The sequence below is a fragment of the Taudactylus pleione genome, unplaced genomic scaffold (genome assembly GCF_031769625.1).
Source record: "Taudactylus pleione unplaced genomic scaffold, aTauple2 ptg000016l, whole genome shotgun sequence".
Classification (NCBI taxonomy): domain Eukaryota; kingdom Metazoa; phylum Chordata; class Amphibia; order Anura; family Myobatrachidae; genus Taudactylus; species Taudactylus pleione.
In genome coordinates this window covers 27,581,615-27,607,426 of record NW_028284418.1, presented here as the reverse complement: position 1 = coordinate 27,607,426, position 25,812 = coordinate 27,581,615, and the positions used below count along the sequence as shown (strand labels likewise).

The 25,812-nt window shown below is 41.1% G+C and overlaps 1 protein-coding gene across 3 annotated transcripts; it reads left to right on the top strand.

Annotated features, from left to right (window-relative positions):
* The first annotated feature begins 437 nt into the window (after positions 1-437).
* On the top strand, positions 438-23,004 carry PSAP (prosaposin). Of its 3 annotated transcripts, none has more exons than XM_088475331.1 (14): positions 438-544; positions 4,468-4,601; positions 5,381-5,455; positions 7,158-7,283; positions 7,513-7,707; positions 9,282-9,422; positions 10,648-10,704; positions 13,797-13,931; positions 14,618-14,713; positions 16,328-16,508; positions 18,664-18,827; positions 19,131-19,211; positions 21,150-21,254; positions 22,466-23,004. In XM_088475331.1, exons 1-14 carry the CDS (start codon positions 505-507, stop codon positions 22,499-22,501), a joined length of 1,566 nt encoding a protein of 521 aa, XP_088331457.1. In that variant the 5' UTR covers positions 438-504; the 3' UTR covers positions 22,502-23,004. The 3 variants fall into 3 exon arrangements, with proteins under 3 accessions (XP_088331457.1, XP_088331450.1, XP_088331460.1); XM_088475324.1 differs by having other exon boundaries at positions 9,279-9,422; XM_088475334.1 differs by lacking the exon at positions 10,648-10,704 and having other exon boundaries at positions 9,279-9,422.
* Positions 23,005-25,812: the final 2,808 nt, after the last annotated feature.

Below are 25,812 nucleotides of genomic sequence, written 5' to 3'. Positions count from 1 at the left end.
GGACTAGACTATACAGCGCAGATGGACCTGTGACGTCACACCCACGTGACCCGGCCTGAAAGGGGGAGGGGCGGGATGCTAACGGGGGACCAAAAGTGTGCGCTCGCCACAAATATTTATTCCCCCTCTATGCCCTAGTGGATGGTAACGCAGGAGCGGTCCAGCCTCCTGCAGCGGTCACGTGGTGGATAGGTCACAGAGGTCCTTTCTCCAACTAGGAAATAGCAGCAACCTTGACTTTAAACGTCACGGACCGGTCACACCGCTGTGTCACATGAATGCTTGATGATGACTGTGCTGAATGAGTAATGTTTTTCCCACATGAAACATGGCCGCTGCCAGGCTTCCGCTTATGAAGCCTGGCCTTTTCCGCCCACTGCCCTTAGTAGTGCTGAGGAAGTATCAGCTGACGAGGGGCGTGGCTGGGCGTGGCTGCGCCTGTTATCAGGAGGACTCTGAAGCTGGTTTGGTCAGTCAGGTGATTGATCCCCGACTGAAGTCACCATGAAGCTGCTCGTCGCGGTGTCGTGCCTTTTTGCTTTTGGTAAGGTGTCTATGGCGCAGTCCCCGATCCTTGTAAGAGGTCTACCGCTGTGAGCATGGGAGGTGTTACCCAATAGAGTCAGCCATGTACTGTATATATTACGGCTCACTCGCTTGTCCTATGCTACAGGGTTATGTGTCTGGCACCTGTAGTACTGCGAGTCCCTGCATGCCCTGGTAGGAGCGATGCTGGTTGTGTGGGCCCTGGTTGGCGCAGTACTGTTGCTGCTGTGCCCACTGGTGACCTCGTAGCTCTGCTTCTTCCTGCTGTCAGGACGTAGGAAGCCTGGTTACATGCTATGTAACTGGGCGACTCATAGAACTTGCAGTGATCAGTGCCTGTGAATGGGCCTAGATGCCGGGTTACAGTCCTTTGTCCGCTGCGGCTAATGGAGGCTGCTTGTCTTGCACAACATAAGTTGTGTCTGCATTGGTTTCCAGACTGTGAGGCTGTCTACTCTGTGCAATAAGCACATACAGCACATGGCTGGCTAGAGACTGCTAATAACGAGCCTTCTACTGACTCAGTAACTGCAGCAAAGCTTTATGATCTACTTATAACCTGTTGTGACTGAGTCAACACATTCCTCCAACGTTACTGAGTAGCTGACTTCTGCATGTAAACATGTAGGCTGCTCATGTATAGTTACGTTTTTAATAAACTAATCTTATTGCACAGGGCTCTGGGTTATTTTATTGCAACTTAATGTTATCTGCATTATTTGACTGCCTGGATGCACTACACATGGCAATACCTACTTGACCCGAGAAGTAAACACATCACAATTATATTCTTTATGAATCCCAAATTAATGGAATAGTTGCACGTGGCTTAAACAAAAACAGACTAAGGTGAAGAATGAAGAGGTAAGCTGGGTAGTGGTAAGTCTAGGTCTGGTTTAATCTAGTGCAAGGAATTTGAGCATCCAGACCTTTTGATGTGTTTGCTGTTAACTTTACTAGTAATCTAAGGGGCATGCATCAAAGCTTGATGTGAGATGTATATCACCAACCAATCAGCTTCTAACTTACATTTTGCAGGCTGTGTTTAAGAAATAATTGGTTGGTCTATATTTCACAAAATGTTTATCTCATCAAGCTTTGATACATATGCCCCTAAATGTGGCTTGAGAAACATGTAAAGCTTCTATTCCACAAGACTAGTATTGAGAGCTGTATACAGTGCTTTAAAGTTAGTGCCAGCTATTTTCATTTCCCTGTCTGTTGAAACAAGGTATTTGTTTACTTGGTTAAATGTAGACAGTTTTGTACCAGGTGTGCTATTACATAGCACACCAATAGTCCTAATGAAATTTTTTGACTGTCTATAAGCAGTATTTTGTGTGGCATCCGCACTAGTAATTAAAGCGGGTTAACACACTTGGAAGATATGTATCAAACCTAAAGAGAAAATAAAGTTGCCCATTATCCAGCAGGAGCTGATTGGTTATTATGGCTAACTTCTTTCTCTTTACAAGCTTTGATACATATCCACATGGCCACAAATGAATCATCACCAGTATATATCCATTCAGAGCTTCTCTCTGTTATGTTAGTAATGTAGAAAGATGACAGCCAGGATTTACTGGTGTTTCTCTACATAGAAAAATATAAAATCCATTCTCTCTTCTATTGTACAGCTATATGGTCTCTGTATTGCTGTTATGTACATGCAGGGGAACACTACATGCCCTTACATTCTTGTAATTGCTGATTATAGTAAAACTGCTTCCTGAAAGAACTAGAATTTCTTTACCTATTTACTTTGCGTTAAGTCTAGTGTTTGTCTGATCATGTTTACATGTCTAAATCAGTCCTTGAACTAAACCTGAGAGCTCTTGTGCTCACTGTGACTTGTTGAAACATGGGCTATTTTGGGCTTATCTAGGTTTCCCTTTGTCTTAAGGTGGTTAAGTAAAGCTGTGTACCCAGCTTTAATGTGACCCAGGGCTGACATATCAGGCGGTCCATACACACTGGGCGATCTGGTGTACAATATGCTGGCCCACACTGCATGGAAACGTCTGCTGCATCGCCTGACCTTCCTGCATGTACAAACGATCGGGCGATATGGCTGACTCCACGGGAGCACCTACTACACGATTTAGTGCATACACACTGCACCATATTGACTATTTGTCCTTCCTATGCATTGGAAGCATCCAAATTGTTAGCAAGTGTGTAGGGCCTTTAATGTTGCATGATTTTCTAAACTGAAAGTAGAATTTTAAACAGAAACCAAAAAGTTTCACTACAAGTAAAGTTGTAGGTATGGTAATAAAATGGTACTGACTATATTTTAGTACTGCAAACTAATTACTAGCATTTTGTTATACAAACCTGGTAAATGACAATAGCTCCGTGTTTAAGACAACATGTGACAGTGCAACGCAGATTGGTTTTCTCACTTCCTTGTTCAGTTGGAATTTCCCCCCTCGCATGCTTTTGCTGGTCACAAGATCTTGTATAAAGGTGACCTCACTACTGCTGAGTCTGGTTTCTGTGGGCAAACATAAGCAAGGAGATGTATTGAGGCCTGGTGTATGAGGACACATCTGTATGTTGGAGAGTATTAATGTACTGTAGGTTTCCAGCAACTCTAAAGGGGCCTATCCATTAGCTGATCTTTCTGAAAGACAAAAGATTTATCTCTTGCAAATTCCTGGGGCTGCTGTGACAGATATCTAATGTACATGACAGATTTTTGCGAACGATATTGCATGACATCATTCTGGGGGTTGGATTTTTGTTTTGTTTCTATTAATCATTAAAAAATCGTTTATCCTTTACCACGATAAACTATGATCGACCAACATGTTGGAGAGACAAAAGACCCAATTTGTCGCCCGTGGGAGTGCTCATTTTTATCGTTTAGAGCCTATCAATTAGCAGATAAATTGATCGACTGAACGATTCATCGTTCAAATTTATCTGCTATTGGATAGGCCCCTTAAGTCTCCTGATATATTATGCTGAGATTTATGAATGGTCACTAGAAATGCAGGGTCTTCCTACAGTTTTTTGCTTGTGTCCCCCAGTTTTCCTGTGTTAAATGTACAGATAATATGGTTTATATACACTTTATCAATACTTGTTCGTTCTGTTTTATAAAAAAAAGCTGAGAATCTGAAAGTGTACCAAAAAGATCCTATACATAGAAGACTCAGGCGGAGCTAATGAATGACCTAGCAGAATATCTGTCTTAATGTTAAATCCAAGCTGGCCCAATATACACAAACCTCTTCTATTGGGGGCGATTCAATTGATTGTGATGTTGAATAGCCCTGTTGAGGTCCCGGAGCCATTCAATTCAGACTTCTAGACTGAATTTACAGTGTGCTATTAAGTCTGACTAGAAGCACTTAAGTCTGAGAATGCTGGTTAGCGTGACTAAAGCAGGGTGTTTAGTCGTGAGAACTGGCGTTTTCAGAATTAAGTGCTGGCTGGGATGCTGTTGGTGCAGTGCTAAGCTGTAAACCAGCATAATTCCTGGCACTTTAGTCTGATTTCTGCTCCTCAGGAGGTTGTGAGCTGAAATCCTCCGCAGTCAACATCGGCGTCAATTGAATAGCTCCAAGACCACCTTCCCAGAACTATTCAACATGGCGATCCATTGAATTCCCTCTAAGTGTCTGCAAATGTACAGTCAGTAATCCCCCTAGAATTGCTAGGATTCGGCACATTGTGCTTTAATAGGACACTGAAGTTTTTGCTTCAATAGGATTTTTTCTTTTTTTGGTACTTAATGTTTTGTTTTTATGACTGGTAAAGCTAAAATGCAAGAAGTTGTATAAAAGATGGAGAAGGCCTATGCCCATTACAACCTATAGAAGTTATATTGGTAGTATAGGTCAGTGCCATGCCTACTTGGCTTCTGTGATTTGTCAGATAACTGCTGAATATAACTAAACTTTCTTTCTACAGTTGCTGCAACTCCCTTATTGGGCACAGAGCAATGTGCCAATGGCCCCGGCGTCTGGTGTGTAAATATCGGCACCGCATCTCAGTGTGGCGCAGTAAAACACTGCCAGCAAACTGTTTGGAATAAACCCATGCTGGTGCGTAATGTCATTTGTTGTGATGTAGTAAGATCTGAGTGTCCTGGGTTTGTCATAGGCTCTTGTATGTGAACATTTGAGGCTATAACCATGGTGAGTTAGAGTTAAAATACACCTTGGGCATTAGTCTAAGGGCAAACATTTGTGGCTGACAATTGTTTAGGGTAGTAAACTGCCAATAGTTACAATGGTACCAGCATAATACAGATGCTCAAACCAGTTCCTAGTATGGTACATAATGGAATGGTGTCTGTGGGGAGCAATCACCAGAAAGGATGTGTAGCTAGGACTGCCAGTTGCAGATGGATAGACTAGCTGCATGTAGTAGTGCCTAGTGATTATTATTATTATTGCCCTTTATATGCTGCCAAAAAAGGGTTCTGCAGCTCAGTACAAAGCACACAAGCAAGTGGTTATTAACCATACAAAACAGTGCAGGACATTGTTTATGAACATTGCTGCATTAGCGATAATAACACTAGAAATAAGCAGCAGGGTGACTGCAACCAAGTGATAGGTGACATTGTTTGCAGTTAGTAATAAACTATAGTACTAGTAAGGGAAGAAAGAGGGCCCTGCTCATGAGAGCTTACATCGTTAAAGGTGCAGGGCAGATTGGGGTGACGGAGGGTGTAGACTGAGAAAGGTGGATTGGGTTAGTTGGCTACTCAAATGTAGTCCTAGTGTCCCTCAGTAATGGGGAATACAATCTTATCCTGATATGATTACTAGCAGGGGTGTGAGGCCAAGAGTTAATACTTTGCTTTGTGCTTTTTCAGAAATCTGCTCCCTGTGACATCTGTAAGGAGGTGGTTACTGTAGTGAGGAACTTTGTGAATGACAATGCTACACAGGTATGTAATCTGTGCCGAGTGGGAGAATGTGACCTGCAAAAATGTTACTAAGTTCATGGTAATAGATGACCACTTACTGTACATTGGGTAACTTATCAGATGCGAAGATCCCTCTGACTAAATGAACGTGGTAAATTGGCCTGATGTCTACAGCCTGTAGTGCTATTCATACTTTGTTTATGTGAGAGTGGTAAAGGAACTTCTAATGGAATGTAATTGAGAGAAGAGTACAATAGTGAAACTGTTAGGAGGACCTTGGCTTTCCCTTCAGAGGAACAGGAAGTTGTGACTATGGGTGAATGTGTAGACATGTACAGTCACATCTTTGACTAAAGACCTGAATTTTTTTTTTTTTTTATTAAATGTATTGCTCAGCCTTCATGTGCCCATGATGGAATGATAAAAGGGGTGTATACAGGTTAACATCTGTCAGATTGTGCCCTTATATTTGAAATTCAGTTTTGAGGCTTTATTAAACGTTTATTAAACTGAGGGCAATTTGTGTAAAATGTTTTATTGCAGTTCTGTTAATGAATTCCAATGATTATTCTGTGGTTCAAATTTGTGACATGGAGCTATGCACAGTTCTAAGTAACACTATTGTAACCAACACATGATTGTCTCATACTGTGCAGCCCATGTGATCTCATGAGCACATGTTAGAAGAAATTCATAGACGTAGGGATTTTAGTTGAGTGATGCTGCCAGTGTGGAGACTTATTAGAGGCTCTCTGCTGGCACTACAATACTAATTTAATCTCCCCTCCATAGCAAAAATTGGTGATGTTGCTTGTCCATATTTATCCAAAGTATGCATAGATGCACATTGCAGATGATTGAATTGGCCCATTAATTTTTCCCCATTCCACCTCATGTCTATATAATCATACTGTCTATATATTATAGAATAGGTTGACATTTGGTGCTCAGCTAAATAAGACTACTTATGGTGGCCAGAGACTCCTGCAGGGACATACAATCATGACCTCTGGAGCCTTAAGCTGGGTACACACCAGATGATGGTGCAACGCTGACATGCTATGTAATTATACATGGCATGCGGTACACACTGCATGATCCGGCGTACAACAGTGTGGTGTATCCTTGCATGCAACTGCACCACTTCCTTGCATCATACCACCCTACATGCAGCACAGCAGATAGAATGATGCGATAAACAACGGAACTGATGTGTACGGTATAGCGTTCCGTCAGAGTGGAGCACTATATTGTACAGTGTACCCAGCTTTGGAGTGGCTCTGGCATCAGTAATGGTATTCTGTTTGAGTGGAAAGGTTGAACCTTAATCTACATGGCATGCTTAAAGTTCCCAGCATGCACTCTTAAGCTGGGGTACACACGGGACAATATGCTCTGAGCGATATCGTTCAGTGTTGTCCCCTAACTTGCTGTTCCCAACATTGAGCAGACACTGAATATCTCCTAATGATATTGTTCAGTGATTTCCCCAGACATGCAGGACCTGACAATAGCAGGTTGGCCTGCATGTTCGGGCAATGACAGGCATAGTTAACAATCTGTGGAAGTGGACATTAGCTGTCATGCATGCACATGGAACAATATCGTTATAGTTCATAATATCGTACCGTGTACTCTCCTCTATACTAGCATTGCAGCCTGGTGAATTTGACTCAATATTGTTGTGGAAACTAGGATTACCTATGGTTTGTTTCTGTTTCAGAGTGAAATCCTGTCGTACTTAAATAAGGCATGTGAATTTATTCCTGATGCAGCCATATCTTCTGAGTGCAAGCAGCTAGTTGACCAATACTACCCACTTGTTGTGAACCTCATATTGGAAGAACTGGTATGTTAAATGCATTTTCTATTTACAGTCTGAAATGAGGTGCATGTATTTTTTCATAGCATGTATATTGTCTATGTAGTAGATGGTGACATTTGTATGGCCTCACTCCAGTTTAAATCATTATACACTTAAGTTGTCTTAAAGGAAAGCTACTCTTTACTATGACGTTCAACAGAAATCCTTTTCTTATTTACTGGGTGTATTAACAGAAGAAACTTGTCTTTTCAAGGATAATCCAGGAGTGGCCTGTGCTGCCATTGGCCTGTGCAAGTCTCTTCAGCAACACCTGGCGAGCCTCAAACTGCCTCATCAGCTCCTAACTAATGAGATTCCAGAGGAGGACTTGTCCAAGATGGTTTACCCTTTCTTGGCAAATGTTCCCCTCCTTCGTTTTCCCCAGGATAAGCCTGCTCCAGAACCCAAGGTGATAAAATGTCTTCTAACTATTTTGTAACTTTTTGTTTTTTCTATATATAAACACCTGAAGCTTTAGCATGCACAATCTAAATATTGTCTTACGGTGCCCTTTGGTGATTAGGGCTATTTAGCTTTACAGGAACACTAATCCTGCTTCTACAGAGGGTTATGGGCTGCAATGGGAAGGAGTCATGATGTCAGCGCAGAGGCATTGGAAGAAACCTCTGAGCTCTTTTGGTGTACTCCTACTCTTCCCTCTGCCATCACATGACATGTTAAATATGGATTGAAAAGGAGAGTATTTGTATGGGTATGAAATTACAAACTAAAACTGCAATCATTCGGCCTGCGGTTCTAATCCCGACAGTTAATCCCCGATCTAATTCTGATTGTTAATTTTGGTAAGTATCCTTAACCTTACTCCCTACCCTTACCCTCCTTTAGGGGTGCCTAACCTCCCCCAAGTGCCTAACCCTAAAGCTGGCCACACACTAGACCAACTTACATCCAACCAGCCAACTTGTTGATTGGTTGGAATGAAAATCTGGTAAAGTATGGGAGTAACTGATGATCAGCAATTTGCTCCTAAATGCCAGAAAACAGATAAATGATCGTTCAGACAAGTTTGTTAAATGTTTGATCTAAACTATTTGTTCAAACAACATTTTTGGTCTATTCTCCGGCGTTTGGGAGCAAAATGCTGATTGTCATTTGCTTTCATACCTTACCAGATTTTCATTCAAACCAATCAACTAGTTGGCTGGTTGGACAGAATCTTTAGATGTGTGGCCAGCTTTAGTCTCCCAGGGAGGGGGTGCCTAAAGCCCCCCCCCCCCCCCCTTCTGCGGCTGCCCATGCCCGGCTTACCTTTGTTCGGTGCACCGGCTCCCGTCGTAGGTCTAATGACAGGCGTCAGGATTTTGTCGCCTGTCATTAGTACCGTACCAGGATTAGACAGTCGGAAAGCCGGCGGTCGGTGTTTCGACCGTCAGCTTCCTGACTGCATCCCATACAACCTATGTGGAACTTTGTTAAAAAAGGCAGTCAGAAATTCTTTATCTGTAGAACCTTGTTTTGGGTTCTTTCTTTTGGTAGCAATGACTTTTCCTGTAGTTGCCTTTTTAGCTCCTAAAATGTATTGGTTCTCACAAATGCAAGGATGGAATGATGCTAGAACAGATGTGACTGCTGGTTTCTTTTGAGAAGTTTCTGTGGCCTGGATGTTCCAGTTAGTGTTGTAACTGGCATCTGATGGTACATGTCATGTATACAGTTGGAAACAATGTAACCCGGATCTATCTGTTCATGGGTGGGGAAGGTGGGCTAACTAGTGACTGTACACTGATTCAACCAAGCAGCAGTTGATGCCCACTGCTTATGCTAGGGTTGATAGTGCACTTATTAGTGCACAGTTCAGTAGCTATAAGGTTTTTGTTTTTTTTAAGTTGCCAGCACACTGTAGTTATGGTCTGGATATGAATGGTGTTTTATACCTTTATGACTTGTTAAATTTGTGAGGTTAGCACTCATTAAACCTCAAATAGCTGACATCTGATATAGTTGTCTTTGTTTTAATAGCAGAATGCTGATGTCTGTAAAGACTGTCTTCAACTCGTAACAGATGTACAAGAATCTCTCAAAGGCAACTCCTCTTTCTGCAAGATGTTGATCAATAATGCTCTGAAGCAATGTGATCAGCTTGGTGGGGGCTTATCTGAACAGGTATGTATATGCTGCAGTGTGGTGCTGATAGAAGTTACTTTGTTCCATAATTACTGACTCTGGCACAAGGTAACGGAGTCTGTACTAAAAATAAAATCTTGCAGTTTTTTTTTTTTCCTCTAAAAGTTTGTTGGATATGCAGTGACCTGTGTACACCACCTGGTGGGTGCAGGTTGTTTTCTTTGTGTAGAGGGCAGAGGTGTTGAGTTATATTGGGCATAGTGACCAGCTGCATGCTAGTATTGTAAGCATAGTGACCAGCTGTACACAGCAGTATTGTACAAATCATTGTTTTTATAAATTACCCACTGGGAGTAGGTAGTTGTGTGGATGATGTCAGTCAGGTGTTTCTATAGAGGTTCAGTGTCTGGGGGGGGGGGGTGTTACACTTCCTTGGTGCACCTATTTGTTTATACTTAATGTGAAGTATAGCAAGGTCATCACTAATATCACCAGGTCAAATTAAAAATAAACAAATGGAGGATGACCAACATATGGGTGTGCACACATTTGCACTATACTTATGGTCCTTATATGTAGGGCACATACTTTTCTCTATAGAAATGTCACAGAATGAAACTGTAAGACGAATAGATGAGGGAAGGGATATAAAAAGTACCCATAACCTAGACCTATTTACTGTGGTACTGGGAACCTCCATTACATTGTTTAATGAAGTTGATTTGATAGAGGCAGGTAACTTTAAGTAATTGAATTGGCAATATGTCATTGTAGCTTTAGATGCAAAGTTTGTCTCCTGTAAATGGAACTTGCTGTAGATGAGCTTCCTGCCTAGCTCCAGTTCTAGATCTGTTAGAAATACCTTATAAAACAGGGGTGGCCGCCAAGCTGTTGAACATCCCAGCATGCCTTGCAACAGTTTTTTAGCATTGTCAAATTGCAAAACTTTAACAGGGCATGCTGGCATGGGCAATAAACGGCCACCTTATTCTAAAAGGTTAAATTCAGGCTTAATATATATTATCCAGGGTTATTATACATGAAATGCTAGTTGCTCATAATAAATTTAGTGGCGTGTTACAGGTGCATGTAAGGGAAGGGTTAATCTAGACCAGACAATTCTCTCAGCACTCTGCAATCGGCCAGTAAGAGACAGGCATCCTGTATGATGTAGATTTTATCCAGGACTGTATTGTGGGCTTCAGGCTGTATGTTCTGTATTTGCAAGCTTAATACATTAAAACTACTAAATTTTATTTTATAGTGTAAGGAATATATTAATCAGTATGCTGAGTTGGTGATCCAGATGGTGATACAGATGGTAAGATGGCAAGCACTTTGAATGAATAGTCCTTTAACCAGATGCACAACCTTGAACTTTCCTCTAGATTCTACTGGGAAATCTGAGATTACATTTATTGGGAATTGTAGGCACACCATAAGCTGGCTACTTTTGTCTGTAACAGAACCCTGTGCAGAGTATTGCTGCTAGCAGACAAACCTGTTACAGAGGAGCAATGTTATTGCTGCAAATTCAGTTACTTTAATATGTAGTGCTCAAAGTCCCATTAAATTGGGGTTGGACGAATCTCCAAGAGCCAGGTAGTCACGCTATCTAACAGATTAAGTATGATTTACCTACTGCCACATTGGCCGGCGGTTCAAATCCCGACAGCGGCATCCCGGCAGCAGTGAAAATCCTGATCTTCCCAAGTTAAGTATTTCCTACCCTATTCTAGCCTAACGCTCCCTTGGGGGTGCCTAACGCTCCCTTGGGGGTGCCTAACGCTCCCTTGGGGGTGCCTAACGCTCCCTTGGGGGTGCCTAACGCTCCCTTGGGGGTGCCTAACGCTCCCTTGGGGGTGCCTAACGCTCCCTTGGGGGTGCCTAACGCTCCCTTGGGGGTGCCTAACGCTCCCTTGGGGGTGCCTAACGCTCCCTTGGGGGTGCCTAACGCTCCCTTGGGGGTGCCTAACGCTCCCTTGGGGGTGCCTAACGCTCCCTTGGGGGTGCCTAACGCTCCCTGGCTTACCTTCGATCGGTAAGCCGGGTGTCGGGCTCCCAGCGTAGGTAAAAGTGACAGGTGTCAGGATTTCAGTGCCTGTCATTTAACCCCTTGCCAGGATAGACAGTCGGGAAGCCGACTGTCTGGATTACGTCCGTCAGCTTCCCGACTACATTCCCTATCTAACAAGGTCATTTATATTCATTTCAATACTTCTAACTTGCTAGCTCCTGGATTTATGGCATATCTGTTTGCATGCTTTGCTACTTAGTTCTTCAACTTGATGTTTTTGAAATGGAATTTTGTAATGGATTAAAATTTGTGTCTGACTTCTCCTTTCTCTGTTCCTTTGTTTCTGTAACTGATCAGGATAAGGTATGTTCAATGCTTGGTAGTGTCCTGATATGTAAAGATAACATTAACAAGTCTTAAACTATTAACGGGAGCATATTTGATGCACAATTTCTTCATTTCTGCTTTGTAATTTTTTATTTTTTGTCCGTAATATGTTGAAGAAAAAAAAATGCTTTAACTTATCTTACGGTCCCATTTTAATGTATAACTTTGCATGTCCTCCTGGGACATTGCTTTACCATTCCTATAGCACTTATGTTTCTGTATGTACTGGTCTGGGTTGGCCTGTTGCCTTGTGGCTATGCACCTAGCTGGTCTCTAGAATGATTTGGTTCAATGAACAGAACACCTCAGTTATGTGACCCTGGGCAACAAATACTGTAGCAGGTCATATACAGACATGGCTGAAAGCCACAGCAGGCAAATGTATTTGGAAAATGTTGGTTTAACATGAACAGACCAATAACCCATCTTAGGAGATGGGCCTCTCCTTATTAAGGAACTGTCAATCATTGGCTAGTTTCCAAGGGGAATTACATTTCTCACAACGTGCTATTATGCACTGCTGCATGTACTGTATAGGCAATTTCAGCAGTGCCAACACCACATGTGTTCTCTCCCTCTATGGCAAGGGTGGGCAAAAAGCTGCCCTCCTGTTTTTGCGATACAAGTCGACATAGCCTTACAACAGTTTTAGCATGGCCAAATGACGACTGGCAGAGCATGCTGGGATATGTAGTTTTAAAACAGCTGGGGGGCTGCTAATTGCCCACACTTAGTATATGGGGTACAAGGGAAGACTTGCAATGCTGACAGATGCAGAATGGTATCATGTCCGTGTTTAATACCACCCCCATTTATGCTGTATTTCAGGCCGGTTAAGATTGGTTTATCTAAAGACTGCATAGCAGGGGATGGGTACGGACAGTGTTAGAACACCGGCACTTGTCAGTATTCTAATTCTCCCTCCCTGAACCCACCCTCCCCTCAAGCCTGCTACTTTTGGGATGCCGGCACCGGGATTCTGGCATCTATATCTTTGGAGCACTGGAAACCCTGTGGTTGGGATCTTGACTGCATCTCTCATAGCAGATGACACTAGAAACAAAATGGCTTCAGCTATTCAGCAGACCATATTTCATGGGCCTGACCTATGTACTCGATACACATAGAAAACTTTGTAATGCCATCAAAATAAAACTGCTAATAGAAGTGCAACGTTCATAGTAACAGCAAGTATTTATTATAGCGTGCACCTACTCCGCAGGCCATTCACATCAGTCCCTGCCCCAGTGGAGCTTACAATCTCTATTCCCTATTGCATGCACGCACACAGTAGGGCAGAGGCTACCAAATGTGGTCCTCAAGGCTCCCCAACAGTTCATGTTCTAGAGATCCATGGTTGAGCACAGGTGGTTAAATCAAATTGGCTAAAGTACTAATTAAGTCACCTGTGCTTAACCATGGATCTCTCTAAAACCAGAACTGTTGGAGCCTTGAGGACCGTGTTTGGAAACCTCTGCACTAGGGATAATTTTGTTGGGAGCTAATTAACCTACCAGTATATATTTGGAGTATGGGAGAAAAAAAAACAGCATTGGGGGGAAACCCCCCACAAGCACAGGGAGAATATACAAACTCCACAGTTATGGCCGTCATGTCAAACAGTTTAAAGATAATTCCACTACAATGTTGTACTAACCCTGCTTTTGTCTTGTATAACTATCAAAGATGACTGAATACTTTAGATATGCTGTTATCCATATAATATAATTTTGCTGTGACTGGATATAAATGAGATGGGAGGGGGTTTTGAACATAGTCAATAACTATCTTGTGTGATGCTAATGAGCAGTGTCTGGCCGCACAGATATAAGTCTGATGCCTCTTATTGGTCACTCTCCTATGGCTAACCAGGAATCTTTAAAGCATAATCTTTTTCCTATACCCCTTCCCTCATTAGTATGTAATTGCGTCACTTTAATATTACTTGCTGTAATGTTTCATGATGGCACCCATGTAATATGTTCATACACTTTATCTTCCTTGCCCAGCCATCACAGCAGATATGTTGTGGGGCAGGTCTGTGCACACAGAAGAGTACCCCTCTCATGGAGATCACCCCAGCTAAGGCTCTTGTCCCAGCCACAAAGCTACAGCCAGCAATGAAGCTACAGCCAGCTGTCAGAGTAAGTGATCTCCCCACACACTTGCCATGAAGAGGCTTTTGCTGAACTGTTCAGTGATTTAATACCGCTTCATCTAGACTTTGTTGATGGAAATGGTTTGTATCAGAGAATTGTTTTAAAAGTGGGACTAGTGTAAAGGTGCATACACATACAACGATTTTTTTGAACAATTAACGATTTTGTTAATCGTTCACTTTCTAAGTTAAAACGAACTATTATCGTTCAAGTGTGCATACTTCTAGTTTGTAGTTGTCAGACTGACCAACTCGACAACTTTCATTAAGGGAATATGCAAAAATCGTTTAGTTAAAAAAAAATTTCATTACATTTAGTTAATGAACTATTTTAGTAAACTATTCACTTTTTTTTTTTTTTCCCCTTAAAATTAACAAAAATCGTTTACTAAAATTGTTCATTTACAAAATCGTGTGTATGCAGCTTACTTGTTATGGGTATGGTTAAAATTGCTCTTTGGATGTCTTCCTTCCCTTGCTGTTACCCGACTGGCACTGCTAGTATAAACGTGAGTATATGGCGGAGTGAGCTTTATATTGCATTTCTAGTAAGAACAGTAAGTATGGGGGTGTGGGATTGAGGCCTCACTACTGCTAATAGAAGACTTCTAGCAGCCACCTGCCTCATCTTATTATAAATGGACTTTTTTTTTTTTTTTTTTTTATATAAAGATCCCTGAAAATCCTGCAGCTGTTAACCCTGTCTGTGAAGTTTGTCAGCTGGCAATGGAGGAGCTTGAATCCCTCTTGGATAATAACCGGACACGGGTATGTGTAATGTTTCTAGGAGTCCTTAATGCACTTGATCTACAGAGTAATCTGTGTGCAGGTTTGTTTTTTTTGGGGGGTGGGGGGTAGAATGGGACTTTGGCTTTCTGGGCAGACAATGGCTTGTCTTGCCTACCATATACCATGTAGCCCATGATGGTGAAATGGGTTACTAGAACAATTAAACATTGGCACAAATGCAACCCCTATATTTTTGCTTTTAGTCAATGCAAGAGTTAGTGGAGTAGGGTCATTTCTTCACTAAATATAGTGATGTTGACTTAAATGCAACAAATTAACATCCTGTAAGTAATACTATTCCTCACTTGCATTTTTTTTATCCATTCAGAATATGGAGTATAAAATGTTTGCACAATCCCTTTAACAATAGTCCAAAAACCAAGCAATGTCTTTTACAGAGGCAGTTTTTTGATTTGCTTGTCAATATCAGATATGCAAAGGCTTGCCCACTAGATGCAGGGCCATTGTTTATGGATGGCATTTGAAGTAGGCAAAACTACCGTCATGATAAAACTTTCCCTTAATAGTCTCTTAAAATGACCTTAATTAGCAGTTGTGCAGTAATTCTAAAGCCAATACTCTTCCAACAGTAGAATTGTTGACTGGTTCCTTTTCATTAAAGGTGACTCTTGTGTGCTGCCTCCCCAATGGGGCAGAAAAAATAAGTAGACCTCCTGTAATGCCGGGTACAGTCTGGAGAGTCGGAAAGATTGCTGGTAGTCTTTATTTCCCTTGAGCCCAGAACTAGCTAAATTGAGCGTACACCCACTGCAGTCTTGCAAACAATTGAACGATAGGTCGTATATGATTGCTGCGCCTGTACACACTAGAACCATCTTTAAGATCACTGGCTGTGAGTGGCAGAGGCCAAATAGGAATGACCTAACGTATGGCTGTACACACTAGGTGATGTGCCCATTTTGCTAGCGATGTTGGGTTTGATGTGCAGCACATCAAACCTGACTAAGTTACATGTGAGTGCACGTATCTGATATCCCCAGAGCGATGTAGGCTAATAGTCCTTCCGAAACTGCAAATTGGCCCGACAACGCTCCAGTGTGTACTCTACTTAACCCCCACCATGGCAGGCATGTACTGTAACTAACAAATATATGCTGTGTATTAAATCACCTCACCATGGAAGCAACTTGAAGGGAAGTGGGGGGGTTTTTTTTTTTTTTTTTATAATTGGTAATTTATCACACACGAAAACACGCTCAACAGGCTCTGGATGTTTTCTGGGGTGTGAAAGTGGAAAGAGGTACCAACCAATCTGCTTCTAACTTTTTTTACAAGCTGTTTAAAAAAAAAAAAAAAAAAAAAAATTGGTTCGAAGCTGATTGGTACTTTATCACACTCCATGGTTGATACATATCCCCCTTGTCTATTAGAATTTAAGTTGGAGTTGGTCATGCTGTTTAGAATTTTGAATGCCATTAGGTCTAGTGTGTAAGCTTATCCCTCCATCTACTCACCATGCTCTTGAATTATTTTAGAACACTTCTAGATAAGTAGAATGGCTTGATGCATTCGTATGTGGAGGGGTTTTTTGTTCAGGATCTACAAAAATGTTCGAATTGTTCCCTGTTACAGGAAAACATCAAAGAAGCACTTAAAAAGGTCTGCTACATCATCCCTTCCAAATATCGGCAGCAGTGCGATGACTTAATAGACACTTATTGTGATGCCATAATTGCATTGATGGAACAGGCAGTCAGTCCCGAAGATATCTGCTTGGCTATTGGATGTTGCAGTGCTAGACAATATCGTGTTGGTGAGAAGTCTATTTCTATTTGCAAACTTTAGCATTACAAAGCATGCAGTACTAGTAGCTGGCAAATGCTTCAGAGCTGCAGTGATTACAGCATTAAAGCCTCTGCTCATTGTTGATGTGAGGTGGCTGTTAGTCATTGTTGCACATACCGTGATAACTTTGCATACAAGCTGCAATAGCAGAGGCTTCTGTATTGTACCTCTGGCCTTGCATCTGCTGCTGAACTCTGTAATCGATGCTGGCTTATCTAGAACTTTATATACAGAAGTACTGACTATCAACTTGAAGAATTGACACCAATTTGAGCTTTCTAGGCGGTATAGTGTAAACTTGCTGCTGCAGGGCAATGTGGTACCAGCTTCACATGTTAATTTCCAGGAACTTTTTGTTTGGGGACATCTATTTTGTTTGCATGCTGCTAGAACTGGCATAATTGTAAAAGGTCTAAGGCTCAACTTTTTTTTTTTTTACTGTAAAATAACATGGTCATTAGACTGCATGGTTACTTTATAGAGAAGTCTAAAGACTTTATGGAGAAACAAAAGAACTTGGGTGAGGGTACAGGGAAGGGAGTTGTATAGAAATCCTATCAATAACTACAATGTAGTAATGTGCTGCATAGAAGCTTTTTAAGAATAAAAGCCTTTAGACTTTAAGGACTAAAGTTAATTAAGTATAGGGCCTTAAAGGACAGGAATGGGAACATGGGTATGTTACTACAGGATGGAGGAGGAAAAGGGCTAAAAAGTTATATTGGCTCTTAAGCCACCCTACTTGCTCCCCTCAATTGTGTGTTTTTGCTGGATGGTAGTTTGGACTAACCAAGCTTTCCAGGTACAAGCAAACTGGTTGGGGTGGTCATGAAGCACTCTAGTGATGTGTTAAAAATTATAGATCTGCCAGACTTTAATTTAAGGCATGGATCTAGGCTGGATCTGCTGGCTTCCAGCTAAGGGCTATCGGGCATCTAGAATATGATTGAGCTTCTGGGTATATTTGGGCACAAATATTAGGCCTATAAGAACACATGAAAGGTTGATAGAAAGGAAAACTTGCGTTACAGCAAAGATTATTTGTGAAGTTTCAGCCAAAACACCTTACTTTTATACAGACTTTGGTCAAGGTGTACCTCCACAAAGGTCTGAAGATGGGTAAATGGCATGGTGCCAATGCAGGAACAGATGCCACCAGAATCAGCATAAATGTTAACTTGAATGCAAGTGCATATTGAACTCCTAGCTTACCTCTCTTCTGATTGTGATCAGACTTCTGGTTCAAGTATTTCCCCTATGGCCTCTTCCCACTGACAATTATGCTTTCTGTCCAGTTATACATGTCTTAAACAATAGCTAGCACAGTGTAGAAATTAAACACCCAGAAGAGTTTGTGCTTAAGCATAGAGCTAAAGTAGAGGCATGGAGCAGACTACAAGGTTTAGCCTCAGCGTTTAACAAGTGACATACCTATAAGTATGCCTACTGGTAAAAGGCTATAGCGAGGAAGCTTGGACTCTGAAATCAGGCCAGTGGTGCTACTTGGCAGAAATGTGATTTCAATGGGGGTGGGGGGGGGGGGTGGTGGGTGAGAGAGGGGAAGGTGGTTTATTCCATAGGTGGGAATCATCATAGGATTATCAACCAGTGAGAATGCTCATGTACAGGAAGTTCATATAGAAAGGGAAAATTACAGGGTGGGATCTGACTCTGGTTGACATCCAAAACTGGGCAGAACACTATTGTAGCAAGAGCTTACTGCTCCTAACATGCTCATGCAAAACCTAATTTGAGTGGCCACAAATAACTGTACACAGGCCCAAAATTGCTCTTCTACCAACATCTAGGTTCTATATGCTGACTATTGCTACATCTAACAATGTATGTGGCTACTGTCCTTCCACATTTAAAGATGGCTCAATCGGAACTGGCGGTCTTGCGCTCCAGCAGAACAGCCAGGTCTTCCAGATGTGTGGCCAATGGCCAAATCTGACTAGTCAGGGAGAGCAGCCTTATTAACCAGTGCTGGGGAAGCTTAACACCAATCTGATTCTTTACTAGGTACCAATTGTAGGTAATGTATATTAATGTTTTGGATTTTCACAAAATGTAGTACAGTTCAATTCAGCATAACTAAATGTCTTGTGTTTTACTTTTGACAGTGGCCCTCAGCCCCGTGCATGTGCAGTCTGGTCACTACTGTACACTCTGCAAGACTATTGTGATCTATCTGGAAAAGATTTTGCAGAAAAATGCTACTCAAATAAAGATTAAGAATGCCTTACAAATGGTGTGCAACTTCTTGCCGGAATCTGAGGTAGAAGAGGTATGCATTGATTCCATGTCTGCCCTTAATATAATGTGGTCTTCCCCTTTCAGTCCTTGCATTTTACTGTAACTCATGTTGTCTGACTAACTTTATTGTCATGAGGCAGAAATATTAAGCAAAATATTTTCTCTTTATCTGAAGAGCAAACATCAGATTAACTGTATATGTGTAGTTGAATCTTTAGCAATTGAGGGTTAATCAACCACTTTATAAATTTCTAAACTTGCCATTCATTTTATGAATGTGAATTTGTCAACTGTACAGCATGTATCTGAATTAAACATCTTCTTGTATCTCTAGTGTAACGCACTGGTTTCCACATATGAACCTCTGTTTATCCAACTTATTCTGGAAGCATTGGACCCAGACTTTGTTTGCATGGTAAGTGTGTAGATCGATGAATAGATGTGTATGTAGTCTATAACACTAAAACAACTGACAGGAAGTGAATAACTCTTATATCATTACATTGGCACCTGTCAAGGACTGGGATATATTGGCAACCAAGTGAATGCTCTGTGCTTGAAGCTGATGTGTAAGAAGCAAGAATAATGGGCAAGCGACTTTGACAAAGGGCCAAATTGTGGAGCTCTTTGCATTGCAGCTTGCTGCACATCAGAGTGCCCATGTTGATTCCTGTCCACCAAAGGTGCCTACTATGGGCATGTGAACTTCAGAACTGGACCATAGAGCAATGGAATGTCTAGTCTGAATCACTTTTCTTTTACAATATGCGGATGGACATGTGCGTCACTCACCGGGGGAGGGAGGGGGGAGCGACTAACACCTGGATGCATAATGGGAAGAAGGCAAATGGCAGTGTGGTGCTTTGGCCAGTGTTGGGAATCCTTGGGTCCTGGCATTCATGTGGATGTTACTTTGACACGTACCATCTACTTATACATTGTTGCAGACAAAGTACACCCCTTCATGGCAACTATATTCCCTGATCCTGATGGCAGTGGCCTTTCAGCAGGGTAATGTGCTCTGCTACAATGCAAAAATTGTTCAGGGATGCTTGGGGAACATAAGTTCGTTGTTGGCTTGGCCTCAATTCCTCAGTCTGATCAAGCATCTGTGGGATGTGCCGGATAAACCAGTCCGAGCCATGGAGAATCCACCTTGCAGGTTACAGAAACCAAAGGACACCTTCAGAGGTCTTGTGGAGTCTGTGCCTTGACTAGTCAGAGCTGTTTAGGCGGCACAATGAGGGGGGGGGGGAGAGACTATTTCATATTCGGCAGGTGGTTTTAATGTTGTGGAATAGTTGAAACTATCTGCCCAAAGTCAATGGGGGTTTGATGGCCCGAAGCAACTAGGTTCTTTACCTAGTTAGAGGATGCTCTCGGTGCTTGCCTATCCAGAGGGATGCGGTTGTGGGATAGAACCAAAATACAGCTGTAATATGGGCACAAGATTTATTCCAAAATTAAAACTGCAATACTAGTGCTGAGTGAATAGCTAGATTTACTGGTGTCAAACAATATGCATAAACACCAATTGTAATCGGGTTGGGTATGGGATGCCAGCAGTTGGGAACCTGGCTGTCGGTATGCTAGCCCTGTCAGGATTCTGACACTTGTTCAGTATGCTAATCCTCCCCCTCTCCCTACCCTAACCTTCCCAGTTTGGTACCTAATTCTAACCACCCACCCCCTGCTACTTATTTTCGACATCCCAGCAGACAGGATGCCAGCATCGCGGCCGCCAGGATACTGACAGTATCCCATTGTAATTACATGAAGGGCAGGTGTCATACAATAAATTTTAAATTGATATACTTGGTAAAAACTTGCATAAAACTGGCATTGTATATCATCTGTAATAGAAAGCCAGGTGCTAATGAGCCTGACTGGCCTTGGTTGTGGTAAAATACCTGTATATCCTATAAATTGCTTTGCCTACCCGGCTATACAATGCTAGGTATACATGGATCAATTCAGATAGTTGCAGTATTGCATCAGGGTGAAGAAGTTATTGCTGACTGCCTGTGAGGCACAAGGTAATTCTGGCGTTACACTGGATAGCAGGTGGTTGTGAGAAGTCCAGAGACTTATCACAACTTGTGCAGCTGTTCCCGGCATCCAGAGTCTGTAAGATTCCTCCTACAGGGGCTTCGTCTGTTCTCTTTATTGCTGCATTTTGGCTATCGCGCTCACTCCCCCATAAATGATATATTTGTTTAAATGTTATGGTGACTGGTGTATATTACCAGTTATTTCTATAGTGCATGGATCTGCAGCACTTTGCAATTTAGATTTTTATATTATCTGTAGACTTCATAACTATTAAACTAGTGTTTTCTACATTCTAAAACAGAAAATGAACCTTTGTTCTAATAAGAAACCGCTTCTGGGAACTGAAAAATGCATGTGGGGTCCAAGCTACTGGTGCAAAGATTTGGAGACTGCTGCAAATTGTAATGTAAGTTCACAACAACTAAGCCAGCGAAGGTGGAATTCCTATGCAGAACATCAAGTGTTGTAGATTATGGGAGTCTGACAGTGTGTGGAGTTGCATATGGGGAGTCGTTGCACAGATGTGGACAAATGTTACCCTTCCGTTAAGAAAATAGCCTTTTTCTCAAATACTTAAGTTAATTGGCATCCAGCATAGTTTCACATTTAATAGAAATCAGACGTTGCATTTGATTTTTGATTCAAAAGAATATTTTAAATAAAACAAAATAGCATGGATAAAAATGATGGGGCCATTAAGCTAATATTGTTACATAACCTTTAGAGGCAGTAAAGCAATTTCTGTAGCTTTAGATGAGACTTATGAACAGTGAGAAACTACCTGTTGTAGTCGGGTACAGGAGCAAACTGTTCCAGTTTCATAGGCTACAGATCAGGACTCCTAGAAGGCCCCTAGATGTTGAGATTTCATTGTGCCCTGTACAGATCCAAGTCACCCTGTGCCAGGTGCAGCAAAGTAGCCCCATAACACAACTGAGCTACCTCAATGTTTCATAGAGGGTGTGGTGTTTTTCTTAGCAAGCTTTTTTTTTTGGTCTGAACATGGCAAGAAAGCAATCTGTCTGAAATCACTAATCAAATTATCTTTTCTAAGGGGTACCCACAAATCTGTCCAGGTCACTTGATTTTCTTACACACACCAATAGATATTGTAAAGTTTTTTTTTTTGTTTTGTTTTTTTTTAAATTAACTGTAAAGGTACTAACATTGTCCACATCTGTATTGTGTAGTCACTTGTAAGACTATAAAATCATACCAAAGCAGACTGCAGCTAAACAGCCATACATTTAAACAGGACTAAAAGGGGTCAATAGATATTAGCCGGGATGAACTTTCAGATGCAAGTCATTTCAGCAACAACGGCACTTTATGGCAGCCCGAACTCACAAGTGCTTGCAGCCCTATTGTGCCATATTCGAGCTCAGAGCTGGTGCTTGAGATGATGTAGTTGCCAGCATTTTAATGCCATGATAACTCATCCTTCGCAGCTAATTGAATTGACCCCCTAAGACTGTTAGATGAATGTATTGCATAAAGACTGCAGGATGGCATTTGTCAATGTAAAAATCAGGTGATTCACCAATCACTATGCTCCACTTTGAGTTTCATAACCAATTTGAGCACACATGAAGGACTAACTCTCCCTTTCTTTAACAGGCTATTGAACACTGCAAGCGTCATGTCTGGAACTAGAGGTGCCTGCTCATATGAAGAGAAACTGGATAGAATAATCCCTTTTAAGCCTCATCTTCCACTAACTTACTAGGAGACAGTTTATGTAATGAGACTTGCTGTATATATTTGTTCTGTAGAGAAACACTTGTGGGAAATTTTTAAATGTTTAAACAGATTTTCAAGCTTGATTGCAGTATAATTGACTTAATGTTCAAAATGGTAAGGTTGTGTCATGTCAAATCTTATTTTAGGACTAATTTGTAAATGTCTCGCTCTAACATTGAACTTCAACTAAATGCATATCCCCCCCCCCCCTAATTGTCTAGATCTGAATTTTAAGAAATGCCTAGACACTATTTAGAGTACTTGTGAATAATTACTTTCCCAGAGCATCTTTTCTGGATCTTTTTTTTTTTTTTTTGTCAGCATAAAATAACTGAGTGGTTTTTGCCTTTGTATTGCGGAGTTTTGTTTTTTGCACTAATTCTACTGTAAATTACAATAAAATCCTATCCAAATTACTATTGTGTTTTTGTTTAATAGGGAAATTTGTAATTCATGGAAATTTGTTTGCTTTAGAACAAAGTGCATTGAATAAGGAGACTTAAGGTGCATACACACAACTATATAGTAAATGAACGATTTTAAACTATTCGTTAGTTGTTTTTTTTTTTTCAAGGGAAAAATGAACAAAATCATTCAAAAAAATTGCTCATTACATTTAGTAATTGAACGATTTTAGTAAACTACAAACTGTTTTTGCATATTCCCTTAATGAAAATAATTGAGTTGGTCAGTCTGAGTTAAAATGAATAATTATTGTTCATGTGCATTCGTAGTTTAGTCAAAGTGAACAATTTTTTTTTTGACTGAACAACAAACGATATCAATAATCGTTCAAAAAATAGTGTATGCACCTTATCACAGATTAAACACCTCAAATTAGCCATGTCTATGGAAAGCCAAAACTGGTTTCCTCCCCTCCAACTTATTTCATTTTAGCAGAGTCCTGTGTGTGGACAGGAGCTTGGCTGCACCTACAACACATTCAGAAGATTTGGGAACATCGTGTAAAGCAGATGTTCCCAAACTGTCCTCAAGGCGGCATAACGGTCAAGGTTTTATGGAGATCAATGCATGACCACAGGTGACTTAATTAGTACCTTAGTCAATTTGATTTAACAACCTGTGATCAGCCATGGACATCTCTAAAACCTGCACTGTTGGTGTATTGAGGACAGTTTTGGGAGCATTAGAACATCCTGTATCACCTTATAAGAAGTAATGGCTCTCTGAGCTTACATAATTTTACATCAATTTCCACTCTTGCTGAGGTAACAAATACACTCAAATGTATGTAAATCGCATTCTGCTTCTCCACACTTAAGTCTTCAGTAGTTTTATAGGAGATGATCCATGTCAGGACATGCTGCTTGCTCCATTACCGAACTGCTTTCCAGCTACATTTGTTAAGGTTACACAACCTTAAATTGCAGAATTGTACTACCTAAAAGTTATTGCTAGAAACTGGATCTTCATTGGCATATTCCCTCTAACCACACGATCTGCTGAGATCAGTGTTTCTGATAAACTCTTTATACTGTTATATATGTGCTATTTGTAATGCAGGATTTGTCAAATCCGAACACATTCCAAGTATTGTGGAGGACCAGGATAAAAACAAACCCTCAAAGGTGCTTTAAATTGCAACAAATTGATAGCAGCTGTGAGGAGGGGTGTCAAACCTATAATTCTCAAGGAATGAAAATACTAAAGGTATATAACGCAGCGCTTAGAATACCCATATCACAAGTGAGTATTAATAGAGAAAATGTATAAACAGTTAGTCCTGAAATTGGGTCAATTTAACCACTTAACTGACTTGTATTTTTTCCAAAAACCACTCAAATTGTCGGGTATATTTAGACTATTAGGTCAACATCCTTTTAAAGCTTATCCAACACTATTTTTAATTTTTTTTTTTTACCATAAAATAACAATTCTTATGGTATACTGTAATGATGGCCATTGACAGCTGTGCCATCGTTGGCTGATAGGTGAAACCATCGAGACCACAGCCACCGATGTTTCCTTAACATTTGTTATCAAAACATTGATTGTCCCACACCTCTGCACCACGCCACGGATGCCGCTGGACCCCCGCACCCTACCATGGATGCTGATCCCCTGCAACACAAGCCAGATCCCATGTATAAAAAAATCCCATATCTGAAATGCTCCTGGTCCCAAGCATATGTGATATATGCATGCATATATATATATATATATATATATATGTGTGTATATGTATATATATATATGTGTATATATATATATGTATATATATATGTGTGTGTGTGTGTGTATATATATATATATATATATATATATACACACACACACACACACAGTCAAAAGTTTGGGCACTTTCTCATTCAATGTTTATTTAAATTTTCAACATGGCAGATTAATACTGAAGACATCAACTTTAAAACCTAATTCCATATGTGTTTTCAAACAAGTGTTAAACAAATCAAGGTTTTAGATTCCTCCATGTAGCCCCCTTTTGCTTTGACAGCTTTGTGTATACATATGCGTATATGGCTTATTATAATTTACATATTGTCCGATCACTGATCGGGGCACATGGGGAGGCGGAGCTGAGGCCAGAAGAAGGGGTGGATGGGGGCGCTGCTGGGCTGCCCGGGTAGTGTACATAACAGCGGTCGTGGCTATCAGCCGCCGCTGCTTCTGTTCTAAGTTTCTCCAGAGCCGCAGTGGGAGGGTGCCCCGGATACATAGCGGCAGCTGCTGCTTCTACACAGCAGTGTTCACTAGTGTTCCAGAGCCGCAGTGGGAGGGTGTCCCGGATGCATAGCATGTGTGTGCGCTATATAAATAACTGGTAATACATAATAAAGATATAACAGCTGTGAAAAGTAGTTCCCTATTAGCTGATGTTCTAAGGGCTCTGATTTGTATTTATTGGTCTAGTTGAAATGAAAAACAGAATTTAATTAAACACTTATGGCTAAAAATCAAAGTTACATAGATACTGGTGTCTTTATTAAAGGGAGAAAATTCCTTTCTCTGCTGAACATGGTTCATAAGAAAGGGGTGTAAGCCAGCGTAGAAGAGCAAAATTAAAGGATAACAGTCGTCAGAGATCCATAGAACCTCTATGTAACACACAGAAGATGTAATTACAGAAAAAGTAGTGATGGATCATAATATACATAATTCTATCAGGTTCTCCTAGATAAGCCGTATGGGAAAGCTGTGGATTGGTGGTCGTTGGGGATCACAGTAACCAGAATGGCCACAGGACA